The following is a 17,166-nucleotide window of genomic DNA, read 5'->3' on the forward strand; positions in this document are numbered from 1 at the left end:
GTCATGCTAGTCAGAAAAAGCAGTTTTCTTAACACCATTGTTCAATCACCCTGAACAAATGGTGGGCCTACCTCAACCAATTTTCATGATAGCAACCATTTGAATTTCAGTTTAGAATTTCATTGCTCTGCTGCATGTAGGAATTACCATCCTAGGCCAGATAAATTGGATTTTCTCAGTTGATGATTATTATATACTGTAAGTGTTTCGTATTTTCTTGCTTAATATCTACATAACGATCTATGATGCTGTTTTTCTCAAAAAGTCCATATAATAACCAAGCAAGGCAATACAAAAAAATTGAGCGTCCTTTTTTCCCTGCTAACGCCTTAAAATGTGAATCATGAGGTATAAAATAGTCTAGAAGTTTTCATATCCAGTAACTACCAAATTGGTGAATTCAGTATGCTAATGCTTTGGCTCTGGGGATGAAGGCCTCCTCCATTTCTGTGGAGCTTCAAGATGATTTTTTGGCTTTTTGGGTCTCCTCGCTATCTACTTCTGTCAACGTCAGGTAACTGTTTCTATAGATTTTTTCATTCTTATGATTACTATGTTTATTTTATCAATATTTGAAGACTGAACATACAAGTAAACAAATTTCTTTTTAAAGTAATCATAACATTTACCAAACAAACATGCTAAACGTGTTCTGCAAGTCTGCAGAGCTAACTATGATAGTTCCCCTTCTGCCCATTTGGAATGCACATTTAATCTACACGGATGTTCTTGTGGATAGCTGGCTTAATCTCATACACATAACTCATAATCTGCTGAATTACAAGTTCTTTGTTGGATGCCATGCATCGATTGATAATGTCCAGCTTCATTTTCATATCTTTGTCAATCTTGGCTGCCACATCATCACGAGATCCCAAATGCTGTATTACAAAACTTTGACGGTTGGCAAATTTCTATACATAATATTATATTCCATGTACCTTTGATTCAAAGTCCTTGAACTGCTTTTCTCTTTCTAGGCGATAGGCTTCAATTTCTGATTGAGCTTCTTCTTTGGCTTGTTTGAGTCTGCGTGCTTTCCCTAATATCAAATTGAAAAATACCAAGAAATTAAGCTATGGTGGGAGTGTTTTGTAGAAAATCCACCAGTGCTGATTTACTTTGTGTGAAATACACATGGAACAAAAACCTATTTATTGACCATTCAATAATGTAATTAGACAATTGATTTCAATTGTTTGTAATCATTTAAAATAAATTCTTTAAAATGAACTCATGACGGAAGGCAAGAAAAGTTCTCATTAGCAAACATTGGAAAATAAACACAGCAACAACTTCATGGTTACTATTAAATAGAAACCATCAACATTTTTCTTTCTTCCGTTTTTTATTTTTTTGGAATTACGAAAAATGACGGCTCGTAAATGTACTTACTTTTCCTGGCTTCGGCAACTTTATCTGCAGCCTTCTTTTCGGCTGCTAATAGTTGTTGGATACCTTGGGTTTGACTAGCCATTTTGATGCTAGAATGAAGCTAGGTAAATGTAGAAAATTTTAGAAGAACGGAAAGTATGAACTTGCTTCCTTTGGCTGACACGAATCTTTGATGGCTAGCGTACAATCTCGTGACTTCCTGTCATATGACTGGATTTGGTAAAATCGTTCGTTTTGATTCATCGTCTGCCTTCGCGACGCTAGATGTCGCAGATTCTTTTTGGCCACAGTTATCAACTTGGTCTCCGCGAGACGGTCTCGAAGGGTCGAGACCGTCACCCGTACATCCCAGTGGGACTATCCCGGCCCTCTGATTGGCTCTCTCCCTCTCCTCACCCTATAGCCCCTCCACCCCTTCTGCTTGTGGTGTGTGGCCTGTGGGGCTGTGGCGTGTGTGGAGTAGTCGGGCTACCGCCTTCATTTGTTTGTTTTTCATGTTTATTTATTTATGATTATTTATGTTTATATTTATTGTTTCTAACTTACTATTTTGTTAATAAACTATTTGTATCTTCATTATATCGTTTTAAATTTTATAGCACAGGAATAAATTAAATATTGGTGTGTTTTCATTATAACTATTGTGAATTGTCATCCACGGGCAATTGGGTTGGTGCGGTCGGAGAAAAAAGGTTCAAAACCCGATTTTGGGAGAATCGGGAAAACTATATGTCAAAAAGTTTTAATACTTATAGGAATGGATAAATCTTGATAAGGTCTATCCAATTCTGCAAAAATTTTGCTTAGGGTGTACTAATTAGGAAAGTAAACCGCTTCGCCATTTTACGGGTAGGTCGGTGCGGTTTAGCGGGTCAAAGGAACCCCCCTCATAAAAATACGTCATATTTCAATAATTTATTGTGGGAAAACTATAAGGAAAAAATTAATAAATTTTGCAGAAATGGATAGCTCTTAGTAAGCGCTATCCATTTCTGTAAAATAATTAACATAATTTTCATAAACAAACAAATTTTGGACAAGACGTTGTTTGTAGTTTTTGCGCTCTAGATATATATACTAGATCCAATAGACTTAAGTAACAATATTAATTTTTTTTACTTTTTTGTGTCTGAATATTTTTTCGTTATTGTTCGTTTTTTATTTTTAATTTATTAATTTATACTATTACACTACTTATACCTTTATTAAATCGCTTTTCAATTTATAAAACAGGAATGAATTAAACATCGGTGTGTTCCATCAGAATTATTGTGAATGAACTCTCATGGGCAACTGGGTTGGTGCGGGCTGGAGAAATACGGTTTCAACACCCGATTTTGGGACAATCGGGAAAACTATAAGTCCAAAAGTTTTAACAATTATAGGAAGGATATATCTTGATAAGATCTATCCATTTCTGTAAAAATATTGCTCAAAATTTCCTTATTGGAGAAGTAAACCGCTTGGGCATTTTTCAGGTAGGTCGGTGCAGTTTAGCGGTTCTAAGTTAACCCTCATCTCCCAGTAATACGGGAAATTTAAATAATTTTTTTCGGGGAAACTATAGAACCAAAATTAATTTTTTTTATATAAATGGATAGCTCTTGATAAGGGCTATCTATTTCTCTATAATTTATGAAAAAATATTCATACACTAAAAAGTTTCAAAAACAATGAAAATTATTACTTAAGTCTATAGGATCGAGTATATCTCTAGAGCGCAAAAACTACAAAAAAGTTCTTGCCCAAAATTTTTTTGTTTGTGAAAATTGTCTTAACTATTTGACAGAAATGGATAGCTCTTACAAGAGCTATCCATTTCTGTAAAATTTATTAATTTTGGTCTTATAGTTTTCCCGCAAAAAATTATTTAAATATTAAGTATTATTCGGGGGTGGGGATTACAAGATACCCGCTAAATGCACCGACCTACCGGAAAAATTGCAAATCGAGTTACTCTTCCAATAAGTAGTTTTTAAGCAATATTTTTGCAGAAATGGACAGATCTTATCCAGATATATCCATTCCTATAAGTTTTTTAAGTTTTGGACTTATAGTTTCCCCGATCATTACAAGATCGGGTTTTGGAACCGCCAACCCAAGGCCCATGGGATGACAATTTACACTAATTTAAGAAAACACACCGGTAATTAATTCAATCTATTATATAAAATGAAAAAAAAAAACAATTAATGTAAGTAAAAATATTGTATTTGTAAAACTTAATAAAGAACAAACAATAAATGTAAATAATAAAAATACACGAAAGAAACAAACAAATCAAAGCGGCAGCCCCACGGAAAACCACACTGTGTACATCAGGAAAATGTGGGAGCGGAAAGCAGAAAGACATAGAAGGATGTAAGGATGAAGAGAGCCAATCAGAGGGCCGGGATAGTCCCACTGGGATGTACGGGTGACGGTCTCGACCCTTCGAGACCGTCTCGCGGAGACCAAGTTGACAGTTATTGAACATGGCAAACACAGTTTTCACTCAGGACGACCCGCTCCCGGACTGACAACGCCACACGGGAGGCACCAAAATATACAAAGAAGAAGAAGAACACAGTTTTCACCCGTCATTGGATACAGATCCGTTTACGTTAGTCGCTCAAAACGGATACTTTGAGTTGTTATCAACGGACCTGTTCCCATTAACTGATGTGAGTCAAACTGCATGTACCACCTTTCTACTCAACACAAACTCCATCCATGAACTTCCATTCCATGATCTTGTGATAATTTTTATCGTTAATCTTTAATGTTTATTTTTTATTTTTCAGTTATAGACCAAGATCGGATGCTGAGTTGCCAAGGCTGAATTCCGACCTGCGGTATTTGTCCTCTCGGGCCCTATAGGCGGGAAATGGAAAATAATATATTTAATTAAGTTGTAGTTAGTTTTATTACAAAATCTTTTGGAATCGTGTACTATACCTCTGTGCTGATATAATACAAAAAATTTTATCTCCAAAAAAGCTGTTATTTTTCCAGGAAACTTTTTGAAAGGTACTTGTTTACCTTTCCACAACACCCCCCCCCCCTCCCCGTATTACAACTGTAGAACAAGAAGCAGACGTTTTTCTAAGTAAATTTCTGTTTTCTTATGAATAAGTCCTTTAGCATAATCAGATAACTTAAAAAGACTAATTGTGTCAAATAACTCATTACCGACATCACAAACTACACTACTCATGACATAAAAAACGAAAACAGTTTGACACTACAGTCACTAGTCACAGTCAATCACTTTACGTCTGCTACGGTACATTGTAAACAAGTACCTTTCAAAAAGTTTCCTGGAAAAATAACAGCTTTTTTGGAGGTAAAATTTTTTGTATTATATCAGCACAGAGGTATAGTACACGATTCCAAAAGATTTTGTAATAAAACTAACTACAACTTAATTAAATATATTATTTTTCATTTCCCTCCTATAGGGCCCGAGAGGACAAATACCGCAGGTCGGAATTCAGCCTTGGCAACTCAGCATCCGATCTTGGTCTATATCAAATACAATGTTTTTAACATTTATAATTTTTTTTTTATTTTAGATTATAGAATTGAACTAAGCAATGGTGTGGTTTTTATTAAAATTAGTGTAAATTCCAGACTAGCCGTGATCGAAATCAATTTTTGATCGCGATCAAACTCAAACTCAAAAAATTATCAATCGATCAATACTCGATCAAACAAAAAAAATTTTGATCGAAATCATCAAATCAAACTCAATTTTGCACTCAACATTTCTTACTGCACTGTTTCAAGAATTTTACTCGTTAAGTAGTCATAGTCAAACTGTCACAGCCTTTTTTAAAATTTTAATAATAATTATATTACTTTTCATTTATTCATTTATCTTTTGTCAATATAATATTTAATATACAATTTAATAATTAGGCATAAAAATTAAAAATGCTTGTTTTATTGACCGCTAGATAGCGTAATTTGAAAGCAAATGAAAAATTGATCGCAAAGATGAGTTTGAGTGAACTAAAAAAATTTATCGAACGGCAAGTATTTTGGTTAAAGGAACACGTTGCTGCGAAGTATCTTTCTTTGTTCCCTGGTGTATTGTGATTGCCGGTGTTTTATTAAGTAAATGGACGATGGTAAAACCGAAAGAGAAGGAGAAAAATGGTAATAGAAAATTGTTCATAAAACTATAAGTATTTCAAATGGAGCTTGCTTTATGTTATGTAGCGGTTGCCAGAAACCAGTTATTGGAAAGGATGAAAAATAATAGTTTCCAATCTGTGCCTGATGTTTTTTCTTTGAAATCCTCATCGTTAACTGAACGAGAAGATTCCAGAATGAGAGGATTCCAGAAATACCAAAAGGGTAAGTCAAAGTAGAATAAGTTTGACTGCCTTAACTCTAATTAGATATGTATTTTCCTCCCGTAGACAAATGTAAAGGGATCATGGATTTACTCATTCTTCCCTTTACGGAATAATTAAATTAAAAGTGGTTTAAAAAAATAAAAAGGAGACGGCTGATCCACAATGCAAATGTATTGGTTACTAAGTCTAAGTCTACAATCATAAGTTAAATGAGGTGTGACATACCAATTGGGAACAGTTGAACGATGGGAGAGGGAATACCTGGTTCACCGAATTAAGTTAACTGAACTAAACTGGTACTTTAAACTGGGTCTCAGAGCTCGGCAGGAGCTGCAAGGTGCTCAAGAGGAACTAAAGGAATTAACGAGTTAGACAGAGCTAACGGAACTGAGCTATGAGAGGAAAGTCACGGCCTTTTATATGGAAAAGATGCGGCCGTGAGCTGAATAAAGAAAACAATAGGAAAAGAAGGCTCCGTGCAAAAGCCACCCCCGACTCGAGTTGACAGTTCTGTTAACTCACTTAAGTCGAATTTTCGGGAGGTTTAAGGGTACCCATCCACTAGGATGAGTCACGGAGGGGTAGGAAGAATTATAGTTTTAAGTCGTGAGATTTACGGGAGAAAGCGTGAGTTTGAGGTATAAATTAGTATTTAACTAGTAACTTTGGGACCGTCCAGGGCCGGGGGATAGGTAGCGCTAGCGTATTTCGTAGCCACTGCTTCTCGTACCACTCGTAAAACAGAACGTACTGGCGCGATATACGAAAAAAATTTTTCCTGATCTTAGAGCCAGTTACATCCGGTAACAGGTGGATCTCAGTTTATCGAGGTCGTTCATCCTAAAACTTATAATAGATAATAATTTAGTTGCTATCTTTTAATTTGTTTATAATTTAAAAAAAGAGTATTCACGGTTGAGCGCCGTCGGGAAATGCCCCCTAGGCCATGCCCGTGCTCCTTTTTAGTCCGTAGACTGAGGCGGAACTTAGTTCCTCGTTTATGTCATAAAGTTAAAATGTTGTTATGATAACTTTAAGACAAAGCTTCTTTAAACACAATATTTTGTGTAAAAACCCTTTCGTCTTTTAGCATTTTCCCCTGCTTTGGTCCTACCATCCATTGGACCTTTACTCCTGCGCGAGAAGTGGCACGGGAAAATGCTACATATAATTGTCCGTGGCTGAATACTGGTTCAGGAAGATGGATACCAACTTTGTCGAACGTCTTTCCTTGTGACTTATTGATGGTAATAGCAAAAGCTAAAAGCACAGGGAATTGGTTTCTTATGAGCTTGAACGGAAGATCGCAGTCACTGGGGGACATATTCATTCGGGGGATGAAGACATTGTGACCTTTATTTTTTCCTGCTGCTATGGTTGCATGAATGAGGTTGTCCGTTAGACTTTTGATTATCAAACGCGTTCCATTGCACAGCCCTTGACGCGAATCGATGTTTTTAAGAAGGATGATTATGGCACCCACTTTTAGTTCCAAAATGTGCGGTGGTATCCCTGATACCTTTAAGGTGTCAAGAAACTCGGTTGGGAAGTTTGCAATTTCCTCTGGGTCTTCCGAATCAATTGAGTTCATGCTGGCATACCTTCGTCGGTGTCCTGGCATCTGTCTTATGATGTAATTGTTGATCTTTAAGCAGTCGTCGTTTTTAGGACACAAAATAGCCCGATTGCTAATTTGTTCTTCTGTTTCTGAATGCAGTAGATTTTCGGGGTTTCCAAAAACATGATACACCAATGACTCTTCTGAATGTTCATTAAGAATAAAGTCCTGAGGTATCTCTATCGCATCTGGTCCCAGACCTGCAGTTCTTGAATGAGCTGAATTTCCAAGTTCAATGAGCCAGTTAGCAAATTCGAGGCTATCGTCCGCAGTTCGCATATTCCGAGTCAAACGGAACTTAAAAATTTCACTCCAAGTCCCGCTGCTTTTAATGGTAGATTCAACGACTTTTACCCTGTTTCCGTGTTTAATGACAGGAAGGCACTGACAAACATATCCTCCCAACAACAGAATTTTGCCACCGAAAGCAACTGACTTTTTCGTAACCTTTTTTAAAAGTTTATCGATTGCGTCTAGTGCATGTACCGTCATCATAGTGACCTCGTCAATGATAATCAGACTGACTTTCCTTATGTTGTTTGCTTCAATATGGTGCTCTTCTATTTTTGTTGTTGTTGTTTCCGCGATGGGAGGATAGATTTTGAAGCGAGAATGGTAAGTACTCCCATTACACAGCAGAATTGAAGCGATTCCAGTTGAAGCCACAGCAATAACCGATTTTCCTTGTCCTTCAAGCACATTAATGAGTGTATTGTAGAGAAATGTTTTTCCAGTACCACCTGGTCCATCCAAAAAATACTGATGATTTGTAGAAGAACAAACGTTATCATTGACTGACGTCATGACACGGTCAAAGATTGCTTGCTGTTCCACGTTCAGCTGAGCAACCATTAGTTCTCCTCTTCTCCTCTTTTGAGCACGCATTTCGTCCAAGCTTTCATCTTCTCCATCTTCAATCAGTCGATGAATCATTTGAAAATCAGGAACTTCCAATTGAAATTCTTCAAGATTGTGACCCCTTTGCCTCAACATATCTTGAATACATTTCAGCGCAAGGTTTTTCGCAATTTCATCTTCATGACCACGTCTCGTATAATCTTCCATGAGATATGAAAGGTTCTTGTCTAACAGTACCCGAGCGTTTGTTGGAGAGCAATGAACGCAAATGTTGACAAACAATTGTCTTAATTGGACGGGCATTTCAAATTCGATTGCTTCCGCCATCACGCGTTCCCAAACGCTATCATCTGCCAAAAGGTTTCTTGCTATGGCAGCTTCTTTGAATGCTGGATGTAGGATCCCGTTGACTGTCCTCAAATATTCGAAGCTGGTTGCACCAGGTACATTGATAAGAAGCAATCGTAGACTGTGTCTTTCGACTTGCTTGACGGTAACGGAATAAATGCGGCCAATGACGTTAATCCTCTTTTTTCTCGGTTTCCATTTCCGGGCGGTCTTGTCAAACCAAAAATGATAAGGAATCTCACGATAAAAGTAAGACCTAGCTGGCGGATGAGTGGAATTTAATTTAACCAAGCCGTTAAAGTAGTTAATTGTGAGGCAGAATTCATTACTGCTTGCTCTTCCATTCCTGGATGAAAAAAACCCGATTGTTCTTGAGGAAGATGGATAGCAAGTCGAATAACAGCGTGTGAACGGTAAGAAAGTGGATACTTGAAAATTCTCCAAGAGGCTTCAGGGGCACTGACATATCTCGTGTCTAAGAAAGTAGTTATTTCGTCCCATACAATGCGTTGTTGACCTTCTTGATTTTCTCCTCTGCTTATCTGAATATTTGCGCAATCATGTCCTTTGTATATGTACTTGAAAATATACTTAATGCTGGTAATGGACGCGCAAAACTCAAGATTGATGTGTGAGTTGAACTTTAGTGAAAGGTAAGAGTTGTAAGGGACGACCCAGCTATTATCCACTCGATGACTGCTGCTGCTGTTGTTTAGCGAGTAGCTGCAACCGGTATTTCTCCTCCGATAAGTAGGATATCCATTTCCGTTGATAACCGTTACTTCCGCAAACGGTTTCGGAAAAGATTTTGTGCAAATGTCACCATCCATGCAAGGAGAATTGCGATTAATGTCTTTTCCGCATGGACCGTGAATCATGTTGCTCATTACAATCTTGTGAAGTCTTGGGCTTTTAACTGGATCCGGAATCTCAGCACAAATTGTCTTGTCTATATCGTCTTCAGTCATTGGAACGTCACTGGCATCTACCCACATTAGTAGATGGACATGGGGAAGACCATGCTTTTGGAATTCAATGACATGAATCCTTGCAACAATAATCCCAAAAATTTGACGTTCTTGAATGTCCTTTATTAGTTCTTTTAGTTTCAATTGATAAACTCTTGAAACAATATCTGGCCTATTAGATGGAATTTGATAAGCTTCAATGCTGTCGGTGATCTCTGGCCATTTCGGGTTACATGTAAAAGTAAGGAAAAAAGACGGCTTTCCAAATTTTCCGCAAATAGCCATCGCATCTTGGTACCCTTGTTTCATGGCTCTTGGACTTCCAATGAAAGATGATGGTAAAATAACCGATGTTCCGACTGTCATTTTCTCACTTTCAGCTCGAGTATTCAAATAATCGATAAGTCCATTGTACTGTGCGACATGTAGATCTTCCTGATGAGTCTGAAGATACTTCACTCGATAAGCTTCAACTTTAACGTACGAGACAACTGTGTGAGAGGACCACCATATAAAGCAGCATTGAAGTATCCACGAATCGACATTCTACTACTATAGTACTCGCATTGTGTAATTCTTGACCGACGATTACTTCTTCTGAGTACAGGTGCATCAGGGTCTATATCAAGGGAATCTTCCGGTTCCAGTTACGGTTCTACAACGTCTAGTCCAGTATCTTCTGCAGCATCCCTTACAACTTGAGCTTCACGATCAGTCATGTCTTCTTTTCCGCTATTGTCTTCATTAGTTTGGCAGTGGTTTGAAATAGCTGGGTTACTGTGAATCATGTTTTGATCCCCGCCATTATCTCCATTGGGAAATAGGAGTGGATAGGTCATTGGATCACACATTGGTTTTTGTATTACACTACATTATATACACATACATATATTATAATACACATTATACATAGTATTATAATAATTATTTCAGTATAATTTATAAGTGTACAAAAGGAAAAAATTTTTTAGTTTTTAAGAATAAAGTTCAATTAATAATCTTAAATCTAAATGAATGATGCTATTATCTAAGCTAATGAAAAAGGAAGGGTCTCTAAAGTTTATAGGAACGCAGTCCAATTTTAATTTTTTTTAGATGAAGTATAGTTACTGTGTTCCATAAACTTGAGAAAATAACATGATAAATTTATTGGAATGAAGATTAATTCATAATTTTCTTCTTGAAATAAAAAGTAATGACTGCGTTTCCAAAATTTGTGTTAACTTTGTAAATACTTTTGGCGGCGTGTCGTACCGTACTTACAGTTTAGGTTGAGTAATTAAATTGACACTAAGAACTGTGTCTGTTCCAACCGTCTATTCGTTTTACACTGATAGATTTATAGTCACTTAGTGGGGGTGTAACAATTAAAGGAGGGGAAACAATGGGGTTTTGGGGCCACCTATCTTTTGCCCCTGAGACAATAGTCGCGCAAATGCGCGGGTGCAGTCGTCCGGCGGCCGGATCGGGTTGTTGTCGTCTGTTGGGCGATTATATTCCCAACATACTCCCCACTAGAGCCCGTAGCATCTGGCTCGACTTCTCCGACGACGTTGTCCGTCTCTCCGAAGGCCGGCACCGCATTTCTGACCGCTGGCTCAATTTCCGATGTTAGGAAGAGTGGAGATGGATCATCATCAGGCTCCTGGGTCGGCTCCGGATTTTCAATCTCGATGTCCTCATCTCGATCTTCTCTTAGTTCTGTGGGTCGAAGGGACTGAATTGCTCGATTAATGATGTTCCCGTTGGGAATTTTAAGCATCACGGAACGAATAAGTCCGTCACGCCTAGGTATTAATTCCTTAACTACTCCTATCGACCACATTAAACGTTTGGAGTTTTCGTCGTGGATTACGACGATTTCTCCTTGGCGGATTTTTCTTCCGGACTTCCCCTTGGAGTGAAAGTTGTCCAGTTGACGTAAATAGTCGTCAACAAATCGGGAGCAGATATCGACGACGTATTTTCTTCTGAGCTTATCCATTTCTAACAACTTGGTGCTAGTTGAGGTAGGAGCTATTAAATTAGTAGCTGGCTCCGGGTCCGCGCGAGTAGAACGTCGATTGTTGAGGAATTGGTTAGGAGTGATTGGAAGCGGATCATCGGCTCCTTCTCCGATATAGCTGAGCGGGCGTGCGTTAATCACCCTTTCTATCTCAATTAAGCTTGCTTCCAATTCCATGTAGTCCAGACAAGCTCGACCGTTGGAACGTCGAAGCAGATCCTTGACGCTCCTCACCATTCGTTCCCAGAACCCGCCCCACCAGGGGGCTAGGCTGGCGGAATATATCCAGAGAGTCTTCCTGGCAACAAGATAATCCTGGACAGTCGGATCGGAGTTGATAGTTTTAAATGTCGGTGGACATATCGGAAAGTTTATGCGTTGTCGGAATACATCACCGATGTACAGTACCTATATCGGTCCTCGTCTAGCCGCAAATTTGCGGAGGGCAAATAGAAAGGAGCGTGCGGTCATGTCCGGCATCAGTTCCAGATGAATAGCACGAGTGACAGCACATGTGAAAAGACAAGCATAACTTTTGAGCTGATTAGTCTTCTTATCTTTAGTCGTTGTCGGTGGAATATCTTGGATTTCGATATCCTCTTCTGTTGGCGTTTCTTCGCCTGCGAGCGGAGCTTCATTTGGAGCGTCTTCTTCTGCGAGAAGCTCCTCAGCTGGCTCTTTATTTAGATCTTCTGTTGAAGTCGGATCCTGGACTGATGTCAGGGCTTTCGCTTTCCTTCTGGATGGGGCTGGTTTGTAAATCAAATGTCCAGTGAAATCCACTCCTGTAATATGGAATGCTTGCGCCTGGCGGAGTCGATTTAACGGAAGTGGGGCTGCTAGTTCTTGGAACGGTGGTGACGTTAGTTTTTGGCATTCAACACAAGCGAACCAAGCGGTTTTTACTTGCTGCCGTCCCTTCACTATCCAGAACTTTTCTTTTAGTTCCGATAGTGTTCCTTTTACTCCTGCATGTAGTAAAGACTCGTGTTTGTCTGTAATTAGAAAGGAGATTACTAAATGTTTTGCAGGAAGCAGAATTGGGGGTTCGATATTTCGATCCCTTAAAGCAAGTGACACTCTTCCTTGTACACGGATGAGTCTGTCTTTTTGGTCCCAGATTGGGCGAAGAAATGCGATTTTCTCCTTGGGTTGGATTGTGTTGTCCTGCTGCAGAGATTCAAATGCCTTGGGGTATCGCTCCCGTTGGAGCTGCCGATAAATAGTCAGCTCCGCTTCATCCAATTCTTCTCTAGATAGTCGGTTAATTTGGATCACCTTTTCGAATACCTTTTTTGATTCCATAAATTCTTGTCCAGGGGGTCTTAACATCCCTTGACTCCTTCTTAGGAATCGTGCAATCCATGCCGTTCTTCTTACTAGTCGATTCCAAGTAGATATTCTGTCCAAATTCCATTCGATGGTGGTTGTTGGAGCTGTGATGGCTGCTGTGAAGTTCATGGGAGATGATCATTTCTGACAATCCGATCCAGCGTGGAATTTTCAATTGGGTGAAATCGATTAGGCTCGTCATCACCAGCTTCCACGATTTCTGAATTTCGGCTGGAGCAGTTTGGTCCCAACCTATCTCCTTTTCCCAAAGTTTCTGGTAAATAATTTTTAATAGAAGGACAGTAGGTGCTAAAAATCCGATTGGATCGAAAATCCTTGCCGAGATGCTAAGAATTTTCCTTTTTGTGATCTCGGTTCCTACTTCCTCTACTGCTTGAATTATAGCTGTTGGGTCGAATTGAAAGGAGTCGGATCCGGTGTCCCACCGGATTCCTAGCACCTTTTGTTGTCCGTCCAACGCTGGGGAGAGTAGGCCGACGACTTGGTTCGACAGCCCTTTCTCCTTCAAGTGTTGTCTTAGCTCGTCACTGTTCGTTGCCCAGCTTCTCATGTTGAGTTGGGCGTCGCTGAAAATCTCGTCAGTTTCATCGACTCTTTGTTTGGCGATTGTCACGTTGTTCGCTCCGCCAAGGTAGTCGTCTACGTATAGATTCTTTTCCAGCTGCTCTATTGTTTCTGGAAAACGAGATTTTAGTGATTTAAGATGTTTGTTTATGGTTACACGTAGCAGGAAGGGGCTAGGACTAAGGCCGAAGGGCACCCTTTTCCACTTATAAGCTTTGAGCGGGGATCCAGCTACTGCTGGATCCTTGGGCCATAAAAACCTGATTGCCTCTGCGTCTTCAGGCTGTAGGGCGATGTTGAGAAAGGCTTTTTCAATATCCGCAATCCAGGCGATCTTATACTTTCGAAATCGCATTAATACCGATAGGAGATCGGGATTAAGGTTCGGTTCGGTCTCCAGCACGTCGTTTAGACTAGGACCAAATTTTGTCTTTGCCGCTCCATCGAAAACGGGTCTTATTTTCGTTGTTGTTTTGTCGATTCTGAAGACCGGATGATGTGGAAAAAGTATGGGGCTCTTCGTAGTCCATATTTGCTTCTTCCACGAATTTGCTATCGATCAGTTTTTGGATCTCTTGGTGATAATTCACCAAGTCTCCTGGATTTTTTCTCAATCTGTTTATCGTGCTTTCTACTCTTCCAGTGGCCAACGGTAGGTTTTTCTGGAGTCTCCATTTATCTGTCGACCAAGGTATTGGTGTACAGTATCTTCCGTCTGGCCATCTTGTTATTTTCTCGTCGAAGGAGTCGAAACGATCCTCTGACTCCACTGCTTCAGCGCCTTCTAGGTTCGCAAAATTTTCTATTCTCCAAAAGAGGGAGAGGTCGAAATTGGTAGCCGTTATTTCGTCGTGTTCAACCCATTTAGTGTCTGTTTCTCCGCAGGATCCGGTTGGTGCATCTGAAAATGATGTTCCTGGTTGTGGATTTTGGAGACTGGCTTTTCCAGTCTCCTTTCCCGTTGGAGTTCTGATTGACTGGGTTGGACTTTCTTTCCTTTCGATTCGGCTGCTTGTTGCGAACGATGACGTTATCTGCGGCACTGGATAATTAGATGTTAAAATTAGGTGCTGGATTATTTGATTGCCTGTCTTAATTTCCTGAATTAGTTTCTTGTGAGGGACCGGCTATCATTCTTCCCAGCTTCGTTTTGAATGCGCGTAGTCCGCACGGACTCTGAATTGCTGCTTCATTTGACATGATCTGGAACATTTGGTCCATTCCAACCAGAATCCCAATTGGCTGTTCTTCCCCATATGCCATTTCAAATCTGTTGTCAGCCATTTTTTCGTTTTGGATCCAGAGGCTTCTTGCAAATTCGGATCCTATGTAAGGGCTAGTATCTGCAATGTGGTCTGATTCTAAAGCGATTAATGTAATTTTTGGGGCGCCTTTCCAGGTGCCCGTTACTTGCATTTCAACGGTTTTTGTCATTTCGGGTTGGCTAGCTTCCTTTTTTTAAACACTCTCGTGCTGATATTTTCTACCGCTACTGTTTTCAATTTGAGTTGCGATGAGAGCGATTTTAGCACCCATGATCGATGACTTCCGTTGTCAGCAAATAAAATTGCTCTAGTTTCGCTGCCGTCTGGTCCATTGACAATCAATGTTGCCGTTTTTAACATTAACTGCCCGAAAGTACTTGCGCAGGCTGTAGTGGCCGAGATGGAGTTGCTGGCCACGATGCTTGCCGATTTTGATGGTTTGGAGACTCTTATGTCTCCTTTGTCGCAGAGGGCGGAATGGTGTCTCCCTCCACATTTGTTGCAGTTCCGGGGGGATGTGCAATCCTTGAGTTCGTGCTTTCCTCCGAAACAATTCACGCATCTTTTTAAATGGTTAATGATTGATTTTTTCTCCACCAAGTCTTTTGGACATCTTGTCGGCCAATGAATTTGCCCGCAAAATATACAAGGCCTTTCACATTCCATCCAACTAGGGCCAAATTTAACACTTTTAGATTTTAAAGTGGGTTTGACCTGTAGAGCTGGATTTGATTTAGCGCCAACGGCCAGTTGGGACGCTGTTGCTAGAGCTGGGCTGAAAGGCTTTGGTTGTTTAGGAGCTGGAGATGGTTTTTCCTTTTCTACTCCTCTAATCCTGTTGAATCTTTCGGTTGCGTCGATTTGGTCGCCGATGAATTTTGTTACTCCTTCAATGTCCGTTGATTTGTTGGACTCTGATTTTGCCCATTCTAACTTTAAACTTGAAGGAATTAATTTGATTAGTTGAGTACCGAGGAGTCCCCCGAAAGAAGTCGTTGGGACTCCTAATGTCTCCAAGGCATTCATGTGCGATTGAAGATTCAGCTGAAAACTCCTAAGGGCTGGCACATCATTTCCGTCTTTCACTGGCTGCAAGGTATGCAGTTTGTTGAAGTGAGTGTCGATCATAACCTGTTTTTTGTCATATCTTCTTGTTAACTCGTAGGTGGCTACCTGGTAGTTAGCATCTGTTAATTCAAGATTATTAACAATCAAGTTAGCTTCGCCTTTCAAATACTCTTTAAGATAATCAAACTTTTGAACGTTGGTAAGGGTTGAGGAATGAATCGCCGCATTAAACGATTCCCAGAATTGGGTCCATTCTAAAATGTCCCCTTTGAAATGTTTAATTTGCCTTTGTGGCAGTCTCATTGAATGTGTCGATTGTGGCGGAGCTGCTGCGGTTACGTTAACCACTGGCGCTTGAGGCGTAGGTATGGCTGCAATCACTTGTGTGATTATGTCACGGGTTATGGTTGCCTGATTCATCACTTGTTGTTGGATGAGGGCTAGAATTCGTTTGTCTCTTTCTTCTTCTTTTTGTTCTTGTTTTCTTTTTTCTTCCTCTTTTTCTTTTTTCTTTAACATTTTAGCCATTCCTGGCGTTTTAACTTGATGACTGCGTTGGCATTTAATACCTCATCTTGTGTTTGGTACGTGATGTCAGTTTCGGCGTCGTATTCCGCCTGGTCTGCATCCGCGTCATTGAGTTCGTCTTGGATTGCTGTTGAGTACCCTTTGTAGGTTTCGTAGCATCCTTTAAGCTTAGTTTCCCAGATTTCTAGGTTGCTGAGCTCTTCTTGCGTCATCACAGTTTTCAACCCATTGATTAGGTTGATTGTTTTTGTTATGTGGCCCTTAACGGCCGTTCTCGAGCCTTTTGTTGTCGGAGCCATTTTCCTAAGAGGGTGGCTCCTAAGGAGCTTTTGAGATTGAGCTTTCAGAAAGAAGGAGAAAATTTAATTTAGTTTTAACCAAGAAAACTTTCTTTTTTTTTGCTTGATGGTACTGCTTGTTGCGGTAACACTAGTTTGAAGAGAGAGAAAGTGGTGTTTTTTTTTACTAGTAGCGCCACATGCGGTGGTCACTACAACAAGAGAGAGAGAAGACTTTTTTTTTTACTAGTAGTAGCGCCACCTGCGGTGGTCACTACAACAAGAGAGAGAAAAGACTTTTTTTTTGAAGTCACCGATTACCCGGGCTCCTTACACTAGAAAAAAATTCTTTTTTTTTTTTAAAGAAGAATGGACGGTGTTTGCAATTTTTATTTTACCAGATGTATTTAGCAGTCTTCATTCGCTGCCCTCTCCAATGAATACAATGCTGGTATTATCGCCTTTGTTCCCTTCCTCTGGTGTTTCTTCTAGTCCAGCCTGGACCCTGTCACCCGGTGAAGTTGCCACGCAATTGTCTTGTCTGGTCTGCTCTGATATAAGCTGCTCTTCCCACT

General features: G+C 39.8%; 3 protein-coding genes and 1 long non-coding RNA gene across 4 annotated transcripts; 1 reads left to right on the top strand and 3 right to left on the bottom strand.

Moving 5' to 3' along the window:
* The first annotated feature begins 16 nt into the window (after positions 1 to 16).
* On the top strand, positions 17 to 1,153 carry LOC116923607. The gene is made up of 3 exons (XR_004394594.2): positions 17 to 198; positions 266 to 348; positions 405 to 1,153. It is a non-coding gene; the product is annotated as an uncharacterized LOC116923607 (long non-coding RNA).
* On the bottom strand, positions 532 to 1,612 carry LOC116923583 (V-type proton ATPase subunit G). Its single transcript, XM_032930073.2, has 3 exons — positions 1,396 to 1,612; positions 942 to 1,042; positions 532 to 881 (listed from the first exon to the last, which is right to left on the bottom strand). Exons 1-3 carry the CDS (start codon positions 1,475 to 1,477, stop codon positions 711 to 713), a joined length of 354 nt encoding a protein of 117 aa, XP_032785964.1. The 5' UTR covers positions 1,478 to 1,612; the 3' UTR covers positions 532 to 710.
* Positions 1,613 to 6,771: 5,159 nt separating this feature from the next.
* Positions 6,772 to 10,381, bottom strand: LOC123472636. The gene is made up of 3 exons (XM_045174508.1): positions 10,182 to 10,381; positions 8,892 to 9,609; positions 6,772 to 8,772 (listed from the first exon to the last, which is right to left on the bottom strand). The coding sequence occupies exons 1-3, from the start codon at positions 10,379 to 10,381 to the stop codon at positions 6,772 to 6,774; spliced, it is 2,919 nt and encodes a 972-aa protein (XP_045030443.1).
* Positions 10,382 to 10,932: 551 nt separating this feature from the next.
* Positions 10,933 to 11,772, bottom strand: LOC123472637. The gene has a single exon (XM_045174509.1). It carries the CDS (start codon positions 11,770 to 11,772, stop codon positions 10,933 to 10,935), a length of 840 nt encoding a protein of 279 aa, XP_045030444.1.
* Positions 11,773 to 17,166: the final 5,394 nt, after the last annotated feature.

Source organism: Daphnia magna, linkage group LG5 (assembly GCF_020631705.1).
Source record: "Daphnia magna isolate NIES linkage group LG5, ASM2063170v1.1, whole genome shotgun sequence".
NCBI classification, from domain to species: Eukaryota; Metazoa; Arthropoda; class Branchiopoda; order Diplostraca; family Daphniidae; genus Daphnia; species Daphnia magna.